Source organism: Cyprinodon variegatus, unplaced genomic scaffold, assembly GCF_000732505.1.
Source record: "Cyprinodon variegatus isolate N-32 unplaced genomic scaffold, C_variegatus-1.0 Scaffold374, whole genome shotgun sequence".
NCBI lineage: Eukaryota > Metazoa > Chordata > Actinopteri > Cyprinodontiformes > Cyprinodontidae > Cyprinodon > Cyprinodon variegatus.
In genome coordinates, this window is record NW_015150827.1 from 628,274 (window position 1) to 655,788 (window position 27,515).

Genomic DNA, 27,515 nt, shown 5'->3' on the forward strand with positions numbered 1-27,515 from the left:
ATGCCCACTAAGAGGACGCAGCGGCTCCATGTGTGTTGAGGCGCATTATTTGGCAACAGACGCGGCAGCGGGGAGGGCCGAAAAAAAGAGGATATCCCCAGGATTTCAAAAAAAGCAACGATTTATCGAGGTTAATTGCAGATTAAACGTTCCCTCTTCGACCATCGGGGAAGAACGGGCGACAAAGCTTCAAAGTAAGTTGACTTTTAGCAAGCTTAAGTTTTTTAAGAGAGTGGATCGAGGGGAGCCTTTTATTCGGACTCGACGAGAGGAGCCAGGTTTTCCTCCACCTATCTGTGACGATAAAGAAGCTGATGGGCTGTTGAAAAGTAACACTTCTCCGCAGAGCCAAAGGTTGAGCGCTGGGGAGGACGAGGAGGAGGCGGGGGGAGGCTGGCTCAGCCGAAATTTAGCTTTATTTTACGCTTCGTCAAACTGGCCGGTGTGTAAATGTGACAGCCGGAGTTGGTTCTTTTCGTTAGAAGTAGCTAAATGAGGTGAGGATTACAACGTTACACCGCCGGCGGGCGGCTCGTCGGCGGCGAGCTCACTCCGTGGGCCCGGTGGGTGAAATTTAGGAGTTCCGAGTGGAAGATTTTTTTAACTCAGGAGGATGCAAACATGTAAACAGTCCCAGCTGGAGTCAAACAGTCCTACTTTCAGGGCTTTATGGGGAAAGTTTGTGCTGTCCCGCTATCGGGGTGCAGTCAGGTCAGCGGTTCGGGCTCGGTTCCGACGGTTTGGGTCACGGTTTCGAACAGAAACTGCGATAGAGGAGTTTTACTAGTTTGTCTGAAAGTATCTCTCAGCCTATGATGCACGGACGGTTACCGTATTTTTTTCTTTTAACCGAGGCTAATGGCTCTTCGTGTTTTTGTTTGTGCGTTCTAGCTAACGTTAGCTCGCTAACTAATAACACCTCCTTCGAGGCGGTGTCAGTAATAAAAAGCCGGCTAGTTGCACATGTACTGTGGGCTGGGTTTAGTTTTTAAAGGGCTGACTGTGGTGTTGGACGGTGTGGAAGCTGCTGGGATCGTAATGGTGGACGCGGCTGGCCGCTTTTAAGCCCCGTGGCACCACCGTTGGTTCTGCTATCTGATAGCTAATCTTCCTACTTCTCTCTGTGACAACCGTAGTCTTCCTCCTCTTAAAGCTGAACACACACACATGCCACGCACGTGCGCGCACGCGTACACACACCCGCTCTGCCTCCTCTTCTCAGCCGCACACACATTTCTCCACACGAGTTTCCCGGCGCTTCAGGACCAGGATATATCTCAGGATTTTCTTTGCCATCGAATTGGTTTGGGAAAAGATGTTCAGCTTAAGTTCACAATGAAGCATTTAGGTGGATTTAAAACGTTTAAAATTTGATGAATGAACATGAGCGACACTGTGAACCACGTTCAGCGTCGTGCAATTGGTGGCTGCTGCTCACCTATTAACGGTCACCTATTTTTATTTGCATTTATGATCGAAACCTTAATGAAGTCCTAGGTCTACAAAGTTTTGTCAGGTACATTTCACTTTGTGGGAAAACCACACAATAGCTGAACATGTTAGTCTATTTTTGGTGATTTAAAGCTGGTGATTGAAGCTATACTTTATAGAATAACCTTTCTCTTGTTACAGCTGCAAGACTTTTATTGCTTGCAGCTTGTTATGTCTTTAAAATGAAGCTTTTGCCTGCTTTTTCTTTATCAAATAAATCTGATGAAGTAGAACAGTAATTTTTAAAGTCCTGCCACATATTTAAAAACAGATTTAGATCTGCCTTCTATAAACCATCATCCATCTCTCCATCAGCTTACTTTCATCAACATCCCTATTCCTTCTACAGAAAAGCATCCCCAGAGCATGATGCTGTCACCACCTTGTTTCACTGTTGCTTTGGAGGCTTTGCAGTGCCAGGTTCATCCACTCTTTACATTTTGCACGTAGTACATAACATGGCAGTTAAGTTTTGGGGTCTTGTCTAACCACAGTGACTTCTTCTACATATTTGCCGTGGCTTGTGGTACGTTGCAGATAGGGTGTCTTATGGCTTTTTTTTTTTTTTTTTTTTGAACAAGGGCCTTTGTTCCAGGGAAGCACGTGACTGATAGTTTATGTTTTGGGTGATTCCTTCATCTCAGGTGAAGATCTCTGTGGCTCCTCCAAAGTTACGACACCTGTCTCTGACTAATGCTCCCCTTGTCCAGTTGGTCGTTGTAAGCGGACAGCCAGGACTTGGTAGATTTGTGCCACTCTTCTTAGTTTCTGTGGGTGGTCTGGAGGTACATTAGTGGATGTTCAAAACTCGAAATAATGCTTAATAATCAAAACTTGTTTTGAGCACCAGAGCTTTATCCCTGACCCCGCTGGTGTGGTCATTGCCCTTCACAAAGCAGTTTGTCCGTTTTTCAGGTTAAACGATAATTATTCTATATTTGAAATGTACAATTTGCTTTTTTTTTTTTGTAAGATAATAAAAATAAAACTGCATCAGTCCTAAATTGTCCCAATATTTTCTAACTCCTATGTGGGAAGAATTGGAAAACTTTATCAGTTCTGCTGAGTAATCAGTCAGACAGTGTTTATTCTTATCAGTTGTTATTGGATACTTGGTACTACAGCCAGATCACTCTAAAACACAATTATGGTCTTTTTTTCCCTCTCTCCTAGGATCCAGAATAAACCATCAGTTGTTTATCAGAACAAAGAGCGTGTAAAGTTTTGTTTACATGTTAACAATATGTCAGCTGTTAGAAAATGCTTTGCTTTGACCCTGGGCTGTCCTGACTGGCAGAGGGGAAGTTTAGTTCTGTGGAAGGGCTATCCACCCAGGAGTGCTTTTAAAAAAAAAAAAAAATGTATATAGTTGCATTAATGTTAGAAATGTAATTTAGGAACTACTCATAAGTTCTAACCTTAGCAGAAAACCCCATCCCAGCAATCTCACACACACAAAGCAGGTCCAGAGCTGTTGTGCAATCAGCCGAGGTTTTGTTAAGGGTCATCTGCCGGCCATATTTGAAGTAGCTGCACAACACTCCTTGGATCACAGGATTGCTCTGTGGTCAGTTATGGAGTTTGATATAATTTGCTGCATGGACAGAGTCTGGTGTAAAAAAGTTCTCAGGATTTCCTAGCTTAAGCTGCAGTTTGACAATGTAGTGTGGCTGCATACCTGCTCGTTTTTTTTTTGTTGTTGTTGTTTTTTAAAATCCTTGTGTGATATAGTCATGGTTTCTCAGGGTAAAGGTCTATCTGTGTTTGAATAACATGCTGAACATGTAATGTATGCTCAGTAGGGCTGAGGAGTCAGGATCTGAATGTATGTTAAGATATTCACCTCGAAGCAAGAATAGAAGACTGACGACAGCCCCCTTATAGTGGCCACGTTAAAGACCGTTCATTTGTTCAACGCTGCGGGTGATAACTGCTATTTGACAGATATTAGGGAAATCACTGGCGATTGTTTTTCCACATATGGGGGGGGAGCTTCATCCTGCAGACATGGCTCATTTAGTTTTATGTAAAATCCCAATGATTAAGCACAAACTCATTAATAAGCATCAAGGCTTTTGTTCCATGTTCCATTAGGATTCCAAAAAAGGCGTCTAAATGGTCATGTCCTGTATTAATGATGGAGCAGGAGGGGGGTGGCGGAGCTGATGCTTACCACAGAGCAAGCCCTGTGTTCATAAAGCTACTGTACCTTGAGCTATGAATGCACATAGAAGCGAGGGCTGCAGCAGAACTGGAATCCTTTTGTCTGTGTATCTCTGCGCTTAGCCTTTTCACTGAAGTGACTTTAAAGTGGAGAAGCCATCACGCAGTCTCCTTTGCTGTTGTTACTCTCAGAGCAACCCAAACTAGCTTTAATAAGCAGTGTCCCTCCAGAGAGGTGGGTTTTATAGTGCTCCTTTAAAGATTTTTCCTGTTTTCTATTTCAGTGCATTTTAGTCACTATTTTTGGATTTAATTTTTTTCTAATCAAGCAGCTTTCCAATAACATATGGATGCCTTAAGAATTGGGAACAGTTCAGCATGATATTGAGAAACACACCTGAAATATTCTGGTCCATACTAATATCTCATCCCTAATTTTCTCTAAGAACCGGTGATTTTCATGCTAATTTCCAATTAAAGGCTGTCCACTTACCTTGGTTGTGATGAGTTGGTCATTGAACAACTCATCACAACCAAGGAGCATCTTTAACCAGTCTGTTATCTTGTACGAACAGTATGGATTATTCTCTGGCACTTAAAAGCCATTTTTATGAGTGGAGAAAATCTTACTTCATCAGCCTATAGATGACGTGCAGTCCCATGACGGCTCTCTGTTTTTGCCATGATGGACAACATAAAACCACCTGCATTCGTGTCATGAACAGCCAGATATTTACTACAGAGATAATAAATGAGTGGCGAATCTGCCAGCCTAACATTGTCTACATATGTTGTACATTTAGATGGGGAGTTAAAAAACCCTGCCACATTTCGAAAAGTTCTGTTGTTGGAGTGAAGGATCCCTATAATGTGCATGCTAGCTTGTTTTTACCGATTCAAGACTGCCATCTGTAGGATATCCACGACTTCACCTACTATGACTTGTATACTTGTTTAAGACATTCCCAATCTTATTTTTTTGGAAAAGCACTGAAGGCTTATAAAAGTTTAGAGGACAGCATGTATTTTCTGTATACCAAGTGAGGAAGAGTGCTGGGTTATGCTGCTGGAAGGAGGGGAGCATGGAGGACAACACTATAAAAACAGTTAGCCTGTTAACTATTCAGACCGGGAAATTTTCTCACCATTTTATGTCTCTCTCAAACATCAATGCCTTTAAATTACCATGATGATGCTTATCTTAGCAGTTGTTTGAATAAAAAAAAAAAAAACATTTTTAAAACAGTAATTTGAGCATTAAAAACAAACCATTTAAGAAGTAATTTCTGCTAATTCTGCTAGTTGTAGCTTCTTCCAGCTCTGTCTCTTTACAGCAGCCACCCATCTCGCTCGCCTTCCTGGGTCTTTTGGAAAGCCGTCCTTTCCTCCTGGTCGGTTTATACATCCATATGATGAACATGAGATTAGGAAGTTTATGTTGGTGTTTTCAAGGTTATATGAAGAAAAACTATAATAGCTGCTGGTTGCGTTCTATGTATCAGTGGTTTGTTTTGCCATTCAGGGATGAGGAGTCGTGGGTGTCATGTGATTGGCTACTGTCAGCTGCATGTCCTTTATATAGCACTAAACACCTTGCCATGGGGATATATCAAAACTATTTGCTAGTTAGTTTGCTATCTTAGTTGATAGAAACTATGATAGGTTTATATAACCATCGGTTAATATTAAATCGGTCACAAGTATGTATGATTTTTATTGTACAGATATTATCATATCTGGTCAAAATTGGTGTCACTCAATACTCAAAGCTGTCGTATTGGTATCGTAACGAAAATGGGAAAAAAGTTGTTGGGACATCCTTAATACAAAAAAAAATTCCATTTTGTTTATCAGACCAACAAAGGCCTCTTGACTCACTGAAATGGCAGCATGCCTCTATTCTTGGGGATAACTGTGATGTTTACAATTTACAGAAACTGCTACAGCAGCTAGTGTGCAGATGTTTTGCACATGTTTGTTTGAACTCCTATTACTCTGTGTTTTTTAGCCTCCAAAGAAGTAGCTCAGCAAAGTTATAGAGTTGAGTTTGGAGACTGTTAACTTTCTGGGGTATAGAAATGTACATCCCTATTGGTTTCCTGGTGGCAACAGATCATCTTTATCTCTGCTCAGTTGTATTCGGTTCCTAATTTTATTTTTTTTTATCTTTATCAAATCCTTCTGCTCTGACAGTGCACTTTTAGACCTGTAACAAATAAAATCTGCCATGTTTGATTCTGTAATTCTGAAATCCACATATGCTGTTTCAGATTTACAGCAGCAGATTTGACTTGGATATTATTAAAGAAGAAATATTAGATCCAAGCCTTTCTTTGTACTGAAAAACCATTATTTGTTTTTTTTTAACCGGGAAGTTTTTTTAATTAATTTTTTTTATTGTGGATTAAGTATGACTTGAGTGAAGGTTCAGTCCATATGTCCCTGTGTATATAAAGTGGAGTTTGATTAAGCCTTTAAACTGTGTTGTATGTCATTATGGTTGGTGTTGCTATGAACATTTGTTGTCTGTGTTTTCCCCTTTAGCCTCAGATTTTCAAAAAACTACCAACATTTCCAGATCCAGGTTTTTAAATCAAATACTCTGAAGCATCAAACAGAAAAACTCCTGTAATCCATCGTTAAATTTTCTGTTACAACCGTCTTGTTTTCTTTTTAGTCTGAATCAACGCGTTGTTTCGTGGAAAATACAGTTTCCTTCCAAATAGGTGGCTACAGCATGTGGACTTCCTTTGTTTTATTTTGAAACACCTCACTGCAAAGAAAAATAGTCAACTTGGACTTGTTTTTCCACTCATAAACTCCGTCTACAAATTGCTTTGATGTTGTTTTTTTAAAGACAAAATTTTATTTTTGGACCCTTGGAAACCGTGAAGGCAAAACAGTAGATGAAGTTTCTACCATTGTCTGTACCTCAGCTAGGTTTCTCCAGATGTGGCTGCTGACATCTTAGTTGTATGAAAGACAGATTTATGTTGTTTCATGGGAGAGAAAACCCATGTTCACAAATTAAACGTTATCTCCTGTGAATAAATTGGCTTCAAATGTTTCTTAATCATGCTAGTGTTCAGCCGTGACATTCATAGTTCCTAAATTTTCATCTTGTTTGAATAATAACCAGGGTAATGTATGCCAGACAGTATTTGTTGATTTGAAAACTATGAACCCTTTCTAAATGAAGTTTTTTGGGAGTGGCTTCTAGGGGCTCTTATTTTAAGGGGGTCTGTGAGGTCAGTTTCTTGGGCTGGTCTGGGATCTGTGTGTGTGGTTGGTACAAGAAATGATGTGTAAACTGCCACGGAGATGAAATGTGAGACCTGTCAGCCATTCACATCCCCCATTACAAAGATAGGTCTGGTGTCCGTGTAAGGTTGAGGCGGTTGTAGTGGCATGTCTTGTGTCCAGACTCCTTCTACCCCCCACACAATCGATCTGAATCACAACAGCATATAAGAACAGAAGCGCGCACACACACTGTACAACGCTCGTCATTGTGGGAGGCTCCACGTTCACTCCAGTACCTTAGGGGTTAACTGAAGACTCAACCTCTCTCTCCGTCATACACACTCCTATATACACACACACACACACACACACACACACACACACACACACGATAACCGGTTTAAACCGGTTCCCAGGAAAGTGCTTTGTGTGTCCCACTGAATCCAGGGAAGGGTCACGTCATGTGTGTCTCAGTGATGTCAGAGTATTAAAAAAAACTTCATCAGCTCTCGGTGATCAGGCGGCGGCGGCTGTGTGTATGTGCTGTATAGGTATGCTTTGAATACCCTAACTGTGCTGGATGCTCACCACTGTAACAACTTTGTGCACAGAAAAGGGAAGGGGGGTAGAGGGCCTGTGGAGCCAGGTTGTTGGGGTTAATTGTACTCATTTTTCACCCCCTCCTACCCACTTAAAAAAAAAACACCCTTTAGTTTCCTGTAGAAGGTCCCCCGGGTGTCCCTCAACAGATCTTTAAGGGCTTGCTTATTTTCATAGCATTGCTTTTTGTAAGATTTGGATCTTAGCTGCAGAGCTTTATCATCTTATGCTCATCTACTGACTGAATAGATTTTGAGCCTCACCTGTAATTCTTGTTTGACATTTTTGTGACCTTTGAGCAGACCTCTCTTATTGTATCATGTGATATTGGACATGTGTTAATGGCCAGAGTGGATCAGAGGTATCTGCACATAGTGGTTGTGAAAAGGAAGTCCCTACAAACTGCATTAGGCATTGTGGCTACATTTTTATTGTACCGGTGTGTCAATCAAATATTATTTCATGACTCGTTTAAGAAACCGAAACTGTGTTTGTTTCTTATAGTTGTGTTGATTATGACTCACAGATGATTAAAACACAAATGGCCCTGCCTTTGAAATTAGAATATTGATTAAAAAGTACAAAAATGGAAACTCATTTTGTCTAACCTTAATTGGCTAATTGACTCAAAACCTTTACAGATATTTGCTGAGCCTCTAAATCGTCTCTCACCCTGCGTCTTTAGGATACAGCACGGGGAAGCCTAGTGACTTAAGAGATGTCCACAACACAAGCCATTGATCATCTCCACAAGGGCAGTAGGCCAGTGAAGGTCCTTCCTAAGAAAGCTGGTTGTTAAGTGCACGTTGTATCTACCCTTACATATGGGAAGCTACGTGGAAGGGAAAAAGTACAGCAGCAACAGGGTTAACCAGTCATTCAAGAACTTTGGGGAGATCCACAAGGAGTGGCCTGGGGCTGAAACGGTGTATCAAGGGCCGTCGAGCACAAATGAATCCTAACCTGAACAAGAGGGCAGTAAAAAGACTCCACTCTGAGGAGAAAAATAACTTAAACAAATTAATGTTCTATGGTTCAAAGTTTGCTTGTTAGATGAGGGTAAAGTTTGGATTTCATTTGGAGTAGAGAAGCACAGAAAATACCTCGATGAGGTCCAGAGTGAAGTTTTCACAGTCAGCTATAGGGGGGAGGGGGGCTGTGTGCACTGCTTGTGTTGGTCGTCTGAAGCCAACAGTCAACACAACCATCTACCAAAAAGTTTGAGAGTTCATACTTCTTTCTGTTGACCAGTGCTCTTCTGATTGATGCTGATTTAATTTTCCAGCTGGGCTAGGCCTCCTTCCCACAAGCACCAGCTCTTTCTGTGGACATGGTCTTACCGTCATCTTACCTAACCTACCTGACCCCATCAGGGAATCTGTTATTGAAAAGAGGAAGAGGCAACAATTCAGATAACCTAAAAAGCCATCAAAGCTGAGATTCCATCAGGACTGGGTTATGCTTGACGCATACATAACCCGTTTGTGCTATACATTTTACATTTGTAAACCCCCAACAGTAGGAGCTGTTGCCGCACAGATGCATCAAGCATAAACCAAGGTTAATACTACGTCCATGATCTTATGTAATATACAGATTTTCTGAGGCACTGAATTCATTGCCTGTAAACCTGCAAAAAACAAAGCATAAAATATCCAATTCTGTGTCAGGTACCTCTATAATATTTGATTTTTCAGGTATCGATGTACCTGTAGGATAACGCTGGGCATGAACATGCCGCTTTCACATTAGTTACTGAGGGGGCACCTTTCAGGTCTTCCTGGTTGACACTGAGCTTGGTATTTATTTACTTACTGACTCTATATTAAATGTATCTTTCACTAAGAAATATTATGGACACAAATATCATGATTATCTCCACTGGTGCCTTGAAAAATGCTCAAATTGATTGGATTTATTTTGGATTTCATAAAATTCTCCAACATAAGAGGCTGTTGGCAGAGGTTTGAGCTGAAATTTATGCACATAGTAAATAAAGAGAACTATATGATTTTTGCTTTTGCTATATAGCAAAAAAAAAAAAAAACATGATAAATACCAGCTAAATTTGCCTGTATTTTTTTCTTTCACATCCTGCTGGAGTTCTGCTTATTAGAATAAAATATGCCTAACCAGCTCTTATTAGCAGGCTAATTAGTTAGAGTATCTGCTTTGGTTGCCAGCCCTCAAGCCAGCTGACCCAGTGTAGATTTAAAACGGTATCATCATGCGAAAAGATGAGACACAGAAGTGGCAAATCTAGGAATGCTTTTTCTTTTTTGTTGATGTGCTGCGGGAGGTTGCAGAGACTTATTTTGATGCAGTTGATGCAAGCAGTAATGTTTTCCTCAAACTCAAGCATTCATAAAAACTTTAAACGGATCAAACATAGCTAAAAGAGCTAAAAGATTTTTTTTTTTTAAGAAAAAAAAAGCAACGTTTCGTTTTGAGATTTATGTAATTTGAAATGTCACAGGATCAGTTGGGTCTTTAGCTGTGGTGTTTTGTAGGGCAGTCATGTGAGTAGCTCGACTACTCCACATTGCTGTTGCTGTGTGGGATGCAGACTCCCTTACATGATGCTGGCTTATATTCTCTTCATTTGACATCAGTTTTTGTTTTAGTGTTTAGGCGATGTTGTCAACAGAATAGATGAGAATATAAAGAGTATCATTAAAAAGACTCAATACACACTAAAACATCCCGTTGAAATGAATTCCTGAAGTTTTAATCAACTATACAAGGAAAATATCATGAGCAGAGAAAAGACAGATGGGAGGAGGCTGAGTCAGAGTTTCCTGACTCCATTTATCCTGATTCTCCTTTCATTCTTCTGGTTTATAGGATTTTATTTTTTATTTTGCTGATTCTTGTATCATACTGGTCACCCTCTCTCTTCCAACTAGACTATAATACCACTCTAAACCAGGCTATAATACCTAAGTGTAGGAGATGTCTGAAATAATCCTGTCTGGGTGCATTTTTATTAATCTGATAACAAGTGTATCTGTGGAAAACTGTCCTTTAATAAATGCTTCTAAATATCATGCAGCCTTTTATATATGCAGCACCTCAAAAAGGGAATTCATACTCCCTAAACTATTTTTCCTTATTTTTTACATTTAATCATCATCTTTTATGTATTTTATTTGTGTTAGGCAGACTAGCTCTTAATAATTTAGTGGGAGAAATGTTTGTGGATCTTTTGTTTATTTGACTTTCTTTTTTTTTTTGTATTAAAAATGGATTTCTGCGTAAATAAAAAAAACAAAAATTTGACTGCAAATTCACTCCACACTTTTCAGATTTTTTGGTTTGTTTAATCAATTCAGAAGCATGTTCCTCGTTGTGCCTCTCAATTATTTGGTGTTTTATCACACACAATGGCTCTGATATTGGTTGAAAGAAAGAAAAACAGTTGAAGGGATATAGGAGGTGTAAGGGATATTAAACCATCTGAGGGGATGCCAGAAACGAACAGGAGGATAAAGTAATAGAGGGCAGTGTTATAACAAAAGTAGCAGTCGTGTATTGACTGATGTGGTCAACAGTCGGCCGGCTTCTGCTCTTATTTCCGACATGATGGGTGGGATTCAGAGCAGATGTGTGACACTGCGTGCCATGTACTGGAGCACTTCTGTGAGGGCACTCTGTAATGCTCATCTGTGTGACAGAGAGCTGCCTTTTGTCTTTGGTTCAACTCCTGGTGGCTTTTTAGCCTCGGATAGGGCTGAATCTGCAGCGCGGAGGACAGCGCAGCGTAATGGGTCAGGTTATCATCTGACTCTTAAACTGTAAATTAGGACTGTATTTACCTATTTTTTTCCTATAAAAGTCCCTAATTTAATCTCTGTGATAATAATGTTATTTCAGCTGTGTGATACATCAGTAGTTTTTATTCATTTCTAAAACTCTTCAATGATCCTCACGTTTTTTTTGTGTGTTTTTTTTTTTTTCCCATTTGGTGCTAAATAGCATCGTGTTTGTTTCAGATTTCTTTACTTGGGTTTTTGGTTTAGACTAAAATTCGGATAATTACATGTTTAGGAATTACGCTGGAGTCAACATCTCTGGTCATGTGACTGCTGTTAATCCAACATGTTTTGTCTTGGGGCCATGTCAGTGAGGCTCTGTACCCTGCCGTGGATTCAAGGTCAGCTTTGTCTGCAGCAGTTGCTTAATGGTAGGTGTGCAACCATAACAGTGCCGAGTGAAGGGGATAATCATGTTGTTAAAGGTGGTTTGGGGTTTCATGATGGCAGTTAGAGAGTAGGAGGTGACAGATTGTCCTTTAAAGCTTTGTGGACTACTGTGTTGATATTACTGCATTTAGTACACATAAACAGATCAAGCTTCCACCAGTTGGTATTGATCTTAGGTTTTCTTTGAGTTCTAACCTGCTGATTTTTAGGGGGAGGGTTTTGTGTTTTTTATTTTCTTAGGTTTTTTTTTGTTCCTAAGCCCCATCAGTCTTTCAAACCAGAGTTAAACTAATCACAATTTTCAAGTCAAAGGGAAAAATCCAATCTCGTTAATCTTGTTTTATGATCCTAATACCAATTTTACACGGTTGCTGTTGGGTGTGAAAAGAAATACAATTTTGAGGATTTAAACTGCCTAATTGTAGCTTAAAAATGCTTTAATTTATTCTGATTTTTGCAAATGAGACACATGATACATTAAGTTGCATCTTATATTAGTTTGTGTTCATCCATTGTCTCTTAAAACACACAGCGCAGGACGACTGCTTTTAGAGCCACGAAGAAGAACTGCGTCACACAACTAATTAACCAGTAAATTGATTTCTATTTTAAATTACATGGTTTCAGATTGGTGCCTGGACTCCAATACTTGCCAATACTGATGCCGGTATTTTCTGCTGTGTTGGAGACATTTCCAATACTGGTATTGGAATCAGAACAACTCTAGCAGTCTGTCCCATGCTACCACACTTGTGAAAGCAGCACCAACATTCAAAAGTGACCAAAACATCAGCCAGAAAGGTACTGAGAATTGGTCTGTGGTCTTGCTAATTACCAATAATTTCCCCCTGTTGTCTATTCCATTTGCACAACAGCATGGGGAAATGATTGTCAATCAGTGTTTCCTCCAAAGTGGACAGTTTGATTTCACAGAAGTTTGATTTGTTTGAAGCTCTGTTGTGTTGTTTACGTTTCCCTTTATTTTTTAAAGCAGTGTATAATATTGCTAATACTTTTAACACCAGATAAAATTGTTCATGTATAAATGACATAATGCCGACAGTTTGTTGTTAGTTTTCGTTTTTTTTATTTTTTTTTTATTGGGACAGCTCAGTTAATGTTATTCCTTTTCTGCAGGCGATGTCTGAGGAGGCTGTCCGCCAGACTCGCAGCCAGAAGAGGGCGCTGGAGAGGGAGGCTGCCCCACAATCTGTGGACCTCTCCAATGCTGACTATGAAAGCAAAAAACCTAAATTGGAATCTTCTGAGCCATCGTCAGGGGCACAAACTAAACCCAAGCCAGACCTTTTACTGGCACAGGATGCTCAGAGCCGGACTAGACCTGGATCCGATCCTGAAACGGAACCGGAGCCAGAGCAGAGCCGATTGCCGTTACCTTTAGTGTCACCCCTGACTTCAAAAGACGATCGTGATCGGACACAGAAACACCAGACGACTGAGTCCGGCTCAGACAATCGAATTCACTGCAATGACAGACAAAGGATGGAGCCAGCTGTGGAGCCTCGGAGCCAGCTCCGGCAGACTGAGGCTAAGACCTCAGGTGGGACGCTCGCTGCGGGCGAGGTGAAGGCAACGATCAAAGTGGAGGTTCAGACCGAGCAGCCTGTGGACATGAGCACCAGCAAAGGGTGAGAAACTAAAACAGCTTTTAAATCTTCTGCTTTAAAAGTTTCTTTGATACATATTTACAGATAAAGTCATAACATCGCATAAGTGTTTTTTTTAGAAACTCAGAGGAAAAGCTCTTTTTTTCTTTTTTTTTTTTTTCTAAAGTTTGTTTTTAATGAAGATGTGCTTCACACAATACAGCAGTTAATGGATCAGGAAATGGGGGTTAAATACAATTCTTAAGGCCTGGTTATACTCCCGCAGCAGTGTGTCGCAGTGAGCTTGTCGCAGATATTTTTGACTTATGCCCAATATTGAAGCGTGCTCTGCGTTATTTTATTCCACACCACAACACAAGAGGGACAATCATGAACTAGCTGTGGGTCTAAGATATGGCCTAGGTGGCTAGGAAGTGAGGGCAAGTTTGTTCGACAGTGGAGGAAGGGACGAGGGCGAAACAGATCCAGGTGGAAAAAGGGTCCTAGCATTCTCGTGCACCTCGCTCTTCTAGCTGGTCCATCTTCACGAGTCGTGTTCCAAAATGGCGGTCATACAAACAAAACAAGCCAGTAGGGTACCAAAAGGGAAATACGCATAGTGTAGAGAGGGCCAATCAGATGCCTCCTGTCTGCGGCTCTGTCTGCGGTAACCTTCAATTTTGGAGGGGTGCTCCAGAGTGTCTGCGGGGGCACATTTGCGTTCACTATGACACACACGCAGACGGCCTTGTTTCTGAGTATAAATCAGCCTTTAGGACGACATCCTTTTTGGTAAAAAAAAAGACCTGAAAAATGTGCTCAGGTGTCTTTCCACCTTTACTTCCAAACAAAGAGTCTACACATAGTAAAGGTTCTGGGGTCTCTCCTGTGCATTCATTTTTATTTTCATTTCAAATTAGGTGAGTGACTTAATCATTCTAAGATCTTTATGATATGATGTTACTCTTTAAAATCTCCACACCATAATTTCATCCTTCCTAACTTAATTTATGCTGTGTGCACTCTTCTGATATGCACAAAATGTAGTTTGGTTGCCCAGTATGGCTGATCTCTGCTAATATATGGGGGATCATGAGTTTGAAAACTGATGAGTTGCATCATTGGATCTCAACTACTTAAGGAGATCCTGGTTATGTTTGGTAGGTCTAAGCAGCCTTCATCAGGAAAGTGAAAATCTAAGCCAGGTTTTCTAGGGTATTTTGTCTGATTTAGAGTGGGTGATGGAGATGCAGCACTGTTTCAACTCAGATTAATTCTTCACCTATCCTATCCATGTCTGTCTGACTGGACAGATCAAATTAAAATAAATATTTTACTTTAACTTCAGACTGAGGTGTTGAGGATGAGATTGTCTAAAGCACCTCATAAATTAGGTAGTTAGGACCGATCTTTTAAAATTATTTCAAAGATCTTTTTAAATGCTGCTTTGATACGTATAAGAACTTTTATTTAGTCCAAATATATGAAGCAAAAACTCACTAAACTCTTCCAGTTGTTTAATGGTGAGTTTTGAATTTTTTTTAAATTTAGGAATACATCTTTTAATCAATAGCGTCCCTGTTCTGCACCATTCAGGGTACTGACAGAAAGTCCCTTTTGGCCACTTTCCTTCATGCCTTTATTACTTATGCCCAATTTCATGCTACTTTATTACACATGAATTATAGACAAATGTAAGTTGATTTCCTTTGTGGTCCCAACATGTGATGCAAATTTCTTGTCAGTAGTCCAATTAGAAATGTGTATTACCTCTGGAAACCCTTGGCCTTGTGTTCAGTGTTCATTTTTCCCCGCTGTTAGTCATGATGCGGCCTGATCACATGAACAATCAGTTGTTTCAGCTTCAAAAGTTTCTTTGCCCACTGAATGGCTGCCAGCTACTTTGTTTCTCCTTTTTATTTTTTAAGCATACTTTAAGAAGCGGTAATAATGATACTTTATGTGAGTATAAATAGATGTGTTGGGACAATTTTGTAATCCCTGTGTTCTCTCAGGCTGTGTTTTGACAGGAGCCTAAGTAGGGGGGGCGCATCTTTTTTTAGTCCACCTCCATTTTCCCTCCACTCTCCACCTGAACCCTAAAAACTCCTCTCACACAAAATGAAGCCGTGTGTCACAAACTGGTTCCAGCCGGCTGTTGCCATGGTTTCCACCGTGGAAGGAACAGGGGGAGTTAATGTGTCACGTGATGCTGACTTTGAGGTCATGTGACTTCTTTGGAAGAGTAGTGATTAATCCACAGGAAGTGATGATGATGGCGCTAAGCCCCCGAGGAGAGATTATTACGCACACACATACAAATAAGGAGGACAGCCAGTGGAAGCAGGCCTCATATTGTCTAGAAAATGTTTATGCCTGGTAGAAATGTTTAATGTCTGCAATCATTGCTTGTTTTGTGGAAATATTCCCCGCCCCACACCACTCAGTTTGTTTTTTGATTTATGTTTTAGAGCAGATAGAAACGATTAAAAGCCCGGTGCAGCGGAACCTGTTACTTTGCAGAGATAGGATGTAAGGTTTGAATAAAATATGCATAGCTACGTGGTTTTAGCACAAGCTGATCGCCATGGCTAGATTCTGACTCTTCTGGATCTACATTTGCTTTCGTTTTTGCAGGCTTTGTGTTACATATTTAGCCTCCGTGTGGGTCACTCCCAAATGCCCTAGACGCCTGTTTTTGTTTTTTATGGGTTTTCTGTTTTTTCTTTAGTGTTCTGTTAAAGCAGGAAATGCATGTTCTCTTAAACAGCCGTTTCATTGTTACTTCAAGACATTTTCTGGAGCTTAAAGGGACCACCTTGCCCCTCCTTGGCATTTAGGTGTATTCACCTTCAGTTGGAGCATGAAAGGAAGAGCTGAGAGGAGAGCTGTCTGGACTTGTTAGATTACAGTGGAGCAGATAAACCTGTGGTCATAAAGTATAATTGTTGCAGTATAGAAGACCTCCTTGAAGAGAGACAGTGGGACAGTGTTTAAATAAGATTAATGCTGTAGTTTATTTCTTGCAGCACATGACAATAAAGTAGGATCTCTCAGCTTTGCAACTCTTACAGTGTTTAAAAGTTTCGCTTAACACGTACAGCACTTGGAAGTTTTATCAAGTTTGTGAGTTTATATTGCTGGTCAGTTCTGAAACTGACCCTGGATGTTGCTGTCCTCTTCTTTTTTTTTTATTCACCTGCAGCATAAAAAGGGAGAAGCGCCCACCGTCCCCTGAAGACGACGACGACGATGTCATCATCTTGTCGGATAACGACTCCCCTAGTCCACCAATGAATGGCCTGAGCCACTTTAAGGAGCTGGACACCGACCTGCTCATGGTTAGACGAAAAACAAAAAAACAAAAAAAAAAATAACACCAAATGTTTACAGTCTTATGGTAATTTACCTGGGGTGTTGTGTACGCTATATGATCCAACCAAAAAGATCTCAATTCCATATTTCTGGTGTATTTTGATTGTTTTTCATAGAGGTCTAAAATTTGAGAGGTGGGGTGTGTAGCTCCTTATGTCTCTATTTGAGCAACAACATTTTGCTGATTCTGATTGAAACCAGCTTTGCACATTCAGAGAATTCAACTTTTGTCTGTTTTTCCTTTAAAAAAAATTTGTTTAAGGTAGTTTTGAATAGGAGTAGAGCTGCTTGCCAAAAGTTCTCTGGATTGTGGTCATTGTTCTGTTTAAAGATAAGATCACCAGCCTCCCTGTTTCTGCTGAAGGAAAGCATCGCCTCAGCATGATGCTGCCATCACCATGTTTCACCATTGGGATGATTTGTTCAAAATAATGGACAGTACCAGTTCTAGGTCTACACTTGGATTCAATGAACCAGAGCATGCTTTGCACTCCTTTGCTGACCCCCCTGCATGGCTTGTGGTACACTCCAAGCTGTTTTGAATGCACGGTGTTCTGTGAGATTTTTAGTGCATTAGACATTGTTTTCTACCAAAACTGTGGTTTAAACTGCTCTACAATCCCTCTGACCTTTCTGCTGAGGTCTTCACAGAACAGCTGCATTTATACTGAGGTTTAACTACTCGCAGGTGAACTGTGTTACTAATTAGGCGACCTCTAAAAGCAGAGGTTCTATTTAAAGGGGTGTATCACGAGAAAGCATCTAAAACACTACGAAGTTTGTAGGTTTAACACAACAAAAGGAAAAATATATAGTGTAGTATTTGTAAGGTCCTGTATTTTGTTGTGACCCCAGTGCAGCTAATCCAAAATGAAAGTTGTGTCAAGATTCAAATCACAATGACCAAGGTCTTTGGTTTGTTTGCTTTTATTTTTTAGATCAGCTAAATAGAAGTGTTTTGTTTGTTGGCAACATGAATGACTTTCTATTCTGTTGTGAGCAGAGGAGCAGCCCTGCGGAAAGAGAGCGTATCATCAAGCAGCTGAAAGAGGAGCTAAGACTAGAGGAGGCCAAGCTGGTGCTGCTGAAGAAGCTTCGACAGAGCCAAATACAGAGGGACACTCTGCAGAAGGTAAACACACTTTGTCTATAGTGACACTTAACCGTCAGTTTAGGTTGCGTCCTCCTTTAAGTGGCCATCGTCTACCCCTCAGATGAAGTCTGAATCATGAGTGGATAGGGTCTCACTTGTATTTGGATGGCAGAAATAGTAGCTGGTTCTTCTGCTGACGTTCTTTGTAACTAGAAAACCTGCAGAAGGTTAAAGTCGGGTTTAATGAACTCATTATTGCCACTACAAGGAGATTGTAGAGGTTAGAAGGGAGAGTTGGAGTGAGTCCTCAGCTTCAGGTCAGTGTGGAAACAAACGGAATGAATGAGTCATTGGAAAAGCATTCAAATACTTTACAGTCATATATTTAGTTGATTTATTAAATAATAAAGTATAGCTGTGCCACCACCCATGTTTATGACTCATACCTCGAAAGCAATAAAAATCTGATGAAGAAAAACCGTTGGAGGTGTTCAGTGATTACAGCCATGTGTATTGTGAAAGGTCCAAACATTTGAAGCGAAGTGCACCATATGTCTTTTGTTTGAACACATACACATTTTTTTCTTATCTGATATTCTCCTTTGTAATTTCTCAGCCCTCAGGTTTATCTGGTTCCTCTGCTCCTCCTCCTCTAATCCGAGGAACAATTACCAGCAATAAAGGCTCTCAGCAGGTTAATGTTCTGTTGTCTTTGCACCTTTTTGGGCGGGTCGTTGGTGTCCAAGGTCAATCATTGTGTATCTAACATGGCCGTTATTTATCTGTGTCCAGATTCTGACAGGAAGAAGCTCGGGGACAGTGATCCCTCCTCCTCTGGTCAGGGGAGGACAACAGCTGTCGTCCAAACATGGCTCCCAGATCATAATGCCACCTCTGGTTAGAGGGGCACAGGTAAGTCATGATGGGGACAATCAACCCTTCTGTCTTTACACTGTTAGGTTTTTTTGGAGCTATACGGTCTAAATGCTCATTCTTATTGCGATCACAACAACCTCTCTAGAAACTTAATGCAAATTAATGATAATTAGCACTGATTTTCTCTCTTTGCGCCTCTGTGTCTTTATGTATGTTCTCTTTGCTTTGGTGCTTTTTATGTCCCTATCCTTGTCCTCCACTCCCCTCATCCATGACGTGATTCCATGTCCTCCCTCTCATTGTCCTGGTTAGCCCATCTCTGTTTCTCCACAGCAGATCCACGCTCTACGCCAGCAACAACAGCAGCAGCAGTTGGCAGCAACAGGAGGATCAGGGCCTCCTCCTCTGCTGCTGGGACCGAGGAACTCTGGAACCTCATCCCAAGGACAGAGAGGCATGGTCCAGTCAGGCCTCATCCGGGTGGGCAATAACACAAACTCACTGGTTCGTATCTAACAGGGCCTTAGATTTGTTGACTAGATGTTTCTCAAGATTAAAGTGTGTAGTCAGTGGCAATCATTAAGCTATCAGACGTGCATTAAATCAAAACCAATGGCCTACAGTCTAGTTCAGGGGTTGGCAATCCAAACTGTTCAAAGAGCTATTTTGGACCAAATAAACAAATCGGTCTGGAGCCTCAAAAATGTAAAAGTCTCATATGGCAGCACAGGCACTTATAGTATTAGCCCACAAAACAAAAAAGAACTATGGGAGCTTAAATATATAATGAGCATTAAATGATTAAATGTCTATCCTGAAGAAAATGTCTCATCATGTGACTACTCTGCTGTATGATATTTGGTGCTTTAAGTTTAAATTCCATTACAGTATTAATGTATAAGGTTTTGTTGCTTTCATAAAATTATAGAAACACAATAGGGGGGGGGAGAGAAGAAAATTCACATCCCTGCTACCTGTTCGTTCTGTGAATGGTTTTCCATGCTTGAAATGAAACCAGCAGTATTGGAGTTCGGGGATGCAATCCACTTCTTAAATCTATCTTTGCCCTCCTCTAATTTATCCAGTTCTGCAATTGTAATTCTTCTCTCACTCCCAACTCTGTGAGCTGCTGCAAATTAAGCGCACCTTCCCTGGAAATGCCTTCCCAAAATACTCTTTTTATTATTTGAGAACTTCTCACTACAAAGCACACATGCAGGCAATCCTTCCGCATTGATAATGAAAGCAAATGATTCGGTCCATTCTTTGAATCCTCTGTTCTCATCAGCTAGCTTCCTTTTTTCCCGTTGGGAGCCATGTCCCGAGACACAATGTTTACATTTATTCTTGAAATGTATTTATTATACAAATTTTGATTGCATTGGAAAACATACTGAATGTTTGACCTCCTGCACACCACATTAAAACAAACAAAAAATTACAATCTTTTTCCATTTTCATATGGACAGCCATTAGGTGCCGGTCTAGGTTGCTGAAACCTGTTATTTTTCCCTCATCATAATGTTTTTTCTTCTTTATTCATTTTTTAATAAAATGCATTATATTGTTCAGTCAAGATTGGAATACATCACATTTTATTATTACCTCCTCATTTTAATATCCGATATTTTATAAATGTGTGGCTCTGCATTGCCTGCTTTTTACACCCGGGTAGCAGAAAGTCTAATGGAATTTCCACAGCCAGGGATGAGAGTCTTGAAGTTTTTAAAGACACCAGTCCAGCCAGGTTTGTAAAATGTGAGTAGAGAAAGAAGTGAACGAGATCGAATGTCAGTCTAACAAAGCCGCTCAATGGAGAAGAGATTATCTCAGTTTTTCATGAATTCTAATTAGGTTTTTTGTTTGATGTGCTGCTGAAATAATTTTGCACAGGAAAGATGGAAATTTTATCTTCCTCTTCTAACATGCTATTCCCAGAGATGCATACAGAATGAATGAAGGTCTCTATTAAAAATATTTTACTATAACAAAGAAATCAACCAAAATTAGAAAGCAGATATTGTAATTATTACATTGCACACATGTTTATGTACTAAATATGTTTAGGTTTTCCTATAATTATTGGTCATGTATTGTTTTTGTTAACTCACAATGTTTTCCCTCTGACTTTATTATAATTGCAGTTATTTTAATTTTTTTTTCTAATTCATACCACAATTTTTAGAATTATTTTTATGTATTATCATTGGGAGCCTGTTTTTCTCTCCTATTTTCACTTTAATTTCCAATTTTTGTTTACATGGGAATTAACAATGGAGTTAAGGAAGGAATGACACAAAAGCAAAATCAGATAATTATAATAAATTAAATATATTGATATAACACCCAAGGAAACTGTTACAGTTGGACATTTTTAATATCAAATATGCAACATTTCAAGAATAACAATTATTATTATTATGCTTGTTTTATTGTATTTCCTACGTTTGTTATCTTTCTAACTTTTTATTCATTCTTTATTATCGAAGTTTTAGTCCTCCAATAACTCAATAAACGATTTGGGTTTATTGTGTCTTTTTCTCCCATTTGACGTATTTATGGAACATGAGTCGTCAAAAATGTATGATGAATTATGGGGAAAAAAAAAAAAAAAATGTAATTATTGTTGTCAAATCTGGAGTGAAGTTGTACCAAAGAGGCCAGAACGTCTGAAATAGGATGCGGTGAAAAGGCGGAATGACCGCAACGTTTAGCCGTTAGCTAGGTGTAGTTAGCTCGTAGTCGTTGATAAAATTAAACCGTAATCTATGTAATATTATGGCCGTGCTCGCTTTGCTAAGTCGCGTTTGCTTTTAAAAGTGCTGCAAATCTTGACGAAATACGGCAAATCGGAAAACGGCAGTTCCTTATTCTGCTTTTAATTGTTTTTTACTTCGTCTTTAAACATGGCTCAGTTACCAATTACTAACTTTTTTCGGAGAACTAACAAGCAGAGAGTTGAGGTAAACCTACAGCCTGAAGTTAGCTTTGAAAAATGGCTAATGGATAAATTCGGTTTATTTGTTGCTGCGTTAGGCGATAAGTTTAAAAACGAATACATTTAAACTCGTCAAACCGAGATTAGATTAGTCTAAAAATAGCTAAAACCTTCTTGTAACTAGGGAAAAATTGTATCTAATGTGTCGAACGTATTTAAAGTGGTCCATGTCTAAAACTATACTTAAAGTCTTGAAACCCAGACTAGATTATTAAGCACAAATAGCAAGTGTTATATCCTTGGTGTTATCTCTATAAAAAAAAAAAATCAAAAAAATATTTATAAGAGTATTAGGGGGGTCCTTTTGTAAAACTGATTGTGATTTTTGGGAAGAGTTCATTGCAGGTGTGACATTAAAGAAGATTTTATTGTATTATAAATCGACCCAGGGTCAAATATAAGGAATCCCAATAGCATTATATGCAGTTACAAAAGTAAGCCTGTAGTTTTGTAAATACTTTGCATGTATCCACATGAAGGGATTGAATTCATTGTACATGAAATGCAAAGTTATATCAAGAATTATCCAAATAGTCCAGTGTGATGAGGCTTTTCATAGCCCTCCATTGATCTGTCATTTTAACAGTTAAACAAAGGATCATTCATTAATTGTGTTGTTGCTAATAGAAATCAAAGATGTTCCTGATGATTAGGTCCTTCCTGTCTCTGCTCCTTAACAAAGGCCTCGCCATCCGGTGTGAAGGGCTCCTCCTTAGGAAGTGGAGGTGTTTCTGTGGTCAGCATGAACGACTCTCCAGCTAGCCGCCATGCTGCAGCTAAACTGGCCCTTAGGAAACAGCTGGAGAAGACCCTGCTGGAGATCCCCCCACCCAAGCCACCTGCACCAGAGTTCAACTTCCTGCCCTCTGCAGCCAATAATGAGTTCATCTACCTGGTGGGACTGGAGGAGGTGGTGCAGAACCTACTTGATACTATCCACAGAGGTGTGCTTGTTTTTTTTTTTTTTTACTGTTCTCATGGTATGTTCCCATCTTTCAAAGGAAACTCATTTCAATCTCCTATACGTTACCCTTAACAGTAAGAAAACATCAGCAAACACAGCTGTTTTGATGTCATTAGCTTAAATTGTTTAATACATTTCCTTTATTGATTGAAAAAGAGAACTTAAGGTGCTGGTAGCTCCATATACCTTTAATAATGGCCTTTTATCTATTCTGTACTGGGCTCATTTTTCTGTTATGTCTTGACCCTTTTCTTCCCAAATTCTAAACAATTGTAGTTGATGGTTTTGGCTTGACTCAGCCCTAAAGAATTTTCCACTCCTCCCTGTCCAGGAAAAATGGGTGTGCCGCTGTCCAAGCAAGTTGTCAGAGACCCTTTCATTTGCACTCAGTGCAATACTGACTTCACCTGTCGCTGGAGGCAGGACAAGGCTAAAGGCGGGGCTGTACTCTGTGAAGACTGCATGTCGTCCAATCAGAAAAAGGCTTTGAAAGCCGAGCACACCAATAGGCTGAAAGCAGCATTTGTCAAAGCACTGCAGCAGGAGCAAGAAATAGAGCAGCGTATTATTCAGCAGGCGTCCTCACCGGTCTCCCACAGTACCTCATCATCCGCCTCATCTGCTGCTTCGGCACTGAAAGCAGAGCAGCTGGTGTCTCAGCAGCTGAAGCAGGCTCAGGCCAGAGTGTCCTCCCTCCAGCACCACCACCAGGCCAGCAGGGGAGGCAACATTCTCCATCATCACTCCATTAAGCAGGTGGGAAAAGCTGTTTTTCTTTTCAGCTATAAGGAAACCATGTAGGATCTAGCCCTGTAGATCAAACTGTCTATTTATGATGATCTTCCCGTAGAGCTCGCAGGGCCACCTGTCCCATGTCTCATCCGTGGGGGTGAGGGGCGTCCCCCACTCGTTCTCCTCCTCTTCGCAGCTGCAGAGCGCAGTGGCGGCCGCAGCTCTGGTTAGCCGGCCAGGTAAGCATGCCCATGTTTCCCACCGCTCTGTCCAGAGTTCAAAGGTGAGCAGCAGTGGGATCGGCGGCGGCCGGAATGTCAGCGGAGGTAGTGCCTCATCAGCTGCATGGAAGAAGCAGAACAGCAGTAATGCAGGTAGACTCGCATTAAGACCGGCCCAGCTCTGGCGCCTGACATCTCCTCTCTTTCAACTCCTGTCTGGTCCAAAAGCAATCCTTGGAACACATTTCATCCAAATTGTATTACTTCCAAAAGAGTATTAAACAAAACAAAACATTAAGATTTAAAAAAACAAAAAGGAACTGTAGGAACTGTTTTCGGACAAGGCAACCCTACTCTCCAGTTCCCCTCGTGGAAATGATTCAATTTTTTCCTACTTTAGTCCCCCTGGTTTTGGTGAGTTCCTGTTTTTCCTGGGTGTCTCTGTTGTAAGGTGTATTCGAGTAGAAAATCTTTCCATTTTTCCTGTGCATCTGCAGTCAGAAATGTATATAATCTCATCATGGTTATGAACTTATGTAAATGTAGCAACTTAAAGAAACTGTGGAACACCCATGGCTTCCATAGTAGGTCTCACAGGCTTGAGAGGGAGGCACCAGTTTGGTGTGTGTAATTCATTATGGCACCACTAGATGGGGGTAAATCATAGACACTCTACCTTTTACTTGCATATATTTATTTCTGTAAAATTTGCAACAATCTCAATATTTTATAATTATCATAGTTGGACGAGGAAAGTGATTAACTGATTAATTAACACAAAATTCTCAAGGTGTACTGTAGAATTTAACCTTTCATTTGATGGTTTTTAGTCTTGCTAAATGCTAAGGTTAAACCATGGCAAAGGTTTTGGGTTTTTTTAATACAAGATGTTAAATTTTGAATCAATTGGTTCTTGTTTACTAGTCTGCATAGGTTCAAAGTAAAATAAAAGGTCAAAATATTTAATGTAACGCTATCAATATTTGATGAAATGTCCCTTAGAAATTTGTTCAGAAACCGCATGGCTTTTGCAGCTATTGCTAAGTGTCTCACTATGTTTTAGGTGAATATTTGCAGAAAGGTTTTTTTTTTTTTTATATATATATAGCTTTATTTTCTGGGAAAATGCCAGCTTTTAAGCATAGTCCACAAACATTTCATAGGTTTTCGTCAGTGATTTTTATAAAACTTATGGCTAATCTTCTAAACAAACTGTGAGAAAACAAAAGGTATTTAGTTAGTGTCTTGATCTTGAAAGTTCTATTTCAGAAGATGAGGGGAATGTTATTTTCTTCATCACATGTACACTTCAACTATGAGGGAAAATTAGGGGGAAAATCTAGGAAATTACACAGTAGGATTTGTTTTAATATTTAAGAAATATTACCTTAAACGTATGGTGGAGGATGTTCTTTTTCCGGGTGGATCATCAAAATAATTGGTCCTTCTAATTGTCAATTATTCTGGTTATATGTTTACGTAAGGCTGTCATATGTGCTGATCCCCATTTTCACTGTTGAGTCTGACATAGTCGAACAATTGCAAATCTTCTTTTGGAAAGTAGGCTTGTATAAGCGATGCAAACAGCAACTTTTAAACAGAGCACAAGGAGAAATGGGCTCTCGTATGCGTTCCCTCCTGGAAGCGGGTACATGTGTATTTTTTTCTTTTTTTTATTAGAGGGGGAGGTCTTTTCAAAACTGTAGGAAACATGCTTTCCTAAACAAGATTGATCTACAACCCCAGGCACTCACAAAGCAACTTTCAACCTTTTATCATTTGGTTTACGTAGATATTTAGATTTATCAAAGATGTACATTTGAGCTTGAGTAATTTAAAGAAAAACTCTTTGACCATGTTTTTTTTTAGAAAAAACTGATGACTTTATGTACATTTCTGACTGCAGCTGTGTTCGTCTGTCCGTTGTTGGGACGTGGGTGGCTTCATATTCAAGTATTCATACTGCTCCACTGATTAATCTGTGTTCTGACCCACTGCTCTGCTGCATGTTCACAGGAGTAACTATGGCCTATGTGAACCCAAGCCTGACTGGTCACAAGAGCTCGGCCACCCCCGACGCCCGTCACAGGGAGTACCTGCTGGACATGATCCCCTCCCGCCCTTCAATCTCGCAGACTGCAAACACGTGGAAATAAGTGAATAAATGGTGCTCTGCTGTCCAGAGGTTGTGTCAAAGCTGCTCAGCTCTGATAGTTTGGTCCACAGCGCCCCCACAGGACTGTTAAGCAATTACAATCTCTCAAAGTGAAGAAACGTTCCTGAAATCTCTTTGTAAGATTTTATCTTTTAGTTTTCATTATTCTTGTTGTTTATTTTGAAGTTCACGCTGTTGTTTTGATAAATATGCACAAACCATTTTGAGTGGGTCAAAGACAAAAAGAAAAAAAAAAGCAAAATAAAATCATACTTGAAGGGCTTCCCCTTGGTTCTGTCCTCCAGACCGAGCAGAAAAGTTGTTAAAAGATCTGCTGTTAAAGGAAGTACTGAGTTTTAGGGTTAACAACCCTTTCTGCCATCATGGTGGTCAGATGAACCTTTATTTTTGACACTTGAATGGTTCTAATTATAACCCAGGAGTTCACATTAAACGAAAGACACATTTATTTTAGGTAAAGGTAAAATCAGCAAGTTGTAAAATGTTCATTACATCCTCTTTGTGTAGGTAAAGCTTTCAATTTACGTTGTATTTACAGTAAGTTATTTTGTTCTTGACTGATGTTTAAAAAAATCGCTGAGTATGACAGTGGTTGCCGCTGATAAGGACTTTATTTTAGCTTTGTTTTTGTTGTTTTTTTTTCTCCCAGTTTAACAGCATGGCTATCCATACGCCTGTTTTGCACCTTAGCAGAAGAAGCGCGGTGTCATTGCTTAGCTCATCTGTAATTACCATTTACTTATTTTATATTATTGTCAACATTGTAAGATTTTGATGTCATCATTGCAAACTCAGAGACAGAGCTGAATTTTCTGCACTGGATCCAGAGCTTTTTGCCTTCAGTGAATCAGTATCCATGACCCTGGGTGGACGTTGCCCTTTCTGGGTTCATGTAAGGAAGGGTCTCCTAGCTACCAGGATTCTGGACTAAACATTCAGAATACCACACCATCATGGATCATTTCTCTGCTTTCCATAATCTTTTATTGTATTGTTCAGAATTATGTTAAAGTTTATTTGGTTTACCTTTTCCTAGTTCCTAAAGAAATAAAAAAAATATACATTTTAAATGGCCTCTGTGTTCTTATTTTAGAGGGGAATTATCCAGAGCACTGACTTTTTATATGCATCTGCTATTTATTTTAATACATTTTCTTTAGGTTACAGATATTTTTGGCTGAAAGATTTTATTTATTTGACACTTTCAGGTGTCAACATGTACACCTTCAACGTATTTATCTTATTGGAAAACAGATAACTATTCGGTTTAAGCAATCCAAGCTTGTTTTAACTATATACAAGGTCTCAGACAGAAAAAGTTTGAAGCATTGGTGATTTCAGATGTTTGTGGAGGCTGTTTTCACATGTATCAGCCAATGATCCAAACTTGAAGAATTGAAGCAGATACTCTTTTTTTTTTTTTTTTTCAATTTGTTTTTTGTTTTTACTGTGCAGCTCTTGCATAAACCCAGACGTTGACCCGACCACAAACGGTGTTCAGCAGCTTCTCACTTTGCAGTTCTGGATCTCTGCAGCCTGATTGGTCGCTACCTTTGACTGTTTCTCTGGTGAATGCCCTCCTGCCCTGCTGGTTAGTTGAAAGCAGTGTCTTGGAAGTGATAATGGTTGGTTTGGGGGTAGTGTTGTAGTCATGACCACACATTTTGTGGCTCCAATGACTCGGACCTGCTTGCTTTGCTCCTTGGTCTTCATGATGCTAAAATCTGAGGCCTCCACAGATGAGATGGCTTTATGCTGAGATTAACTCGCTGCC

The 27,515-nt window shown here is 39.9% G+C and overlaps 1 protein-coding gene across 8 annotated transcripts; it reads left to right on the forward strand.

Moving 5' to 3' along the window:
- On the forward strand, positions 1 to 25,965 carry LOC107092326 (transcriptional repressor p66-alpha-like). Of its 8 annotated transcripts, none has more exons than XM_015386724.1 (11): positions 1 to 194; positions 12,837 to 13,348; positions 16,512 to 16,647; positions 17,685 to 17,813; positions 18,391 to 18,468; positions 18,567 to 18,686; positions 18,963 to 19,154; positions 22,331 to 22,592; positions 22,944 to 23,368; positions 23,463 to 23,718; positions 25,582 to 25,965. In XM_015386724.1, the coding sequence occupies exons 2-11, from the start codon at positions 12,840 to 12,842 to the stop codon at positions 25,719 to 25,721; spliced, it is 2,247 nt and encodes a 748-aa protein (XP_015242210.1). In that variant the 5' UTR covers positions 1 to 194; positions 12,837 to 12,839; the 3' UTR covers positions 25,722 to 25,965. The 8 variants fall into 8 exon arrangements, with proteins under 8 accessions (XP_015242210.1, XP_015242217.1, XP_015242215.1 ...); XM_015386731.1 differs by having other exon boundaries at positions 23,463 to 23,583; XM_015386729.1 differs by having other exon boundaries at positions 18,963 to 19,130.
- The last annotated feature ends 1,550 nt before the right edge of the window (positions 25,966 to 27,515 follow it).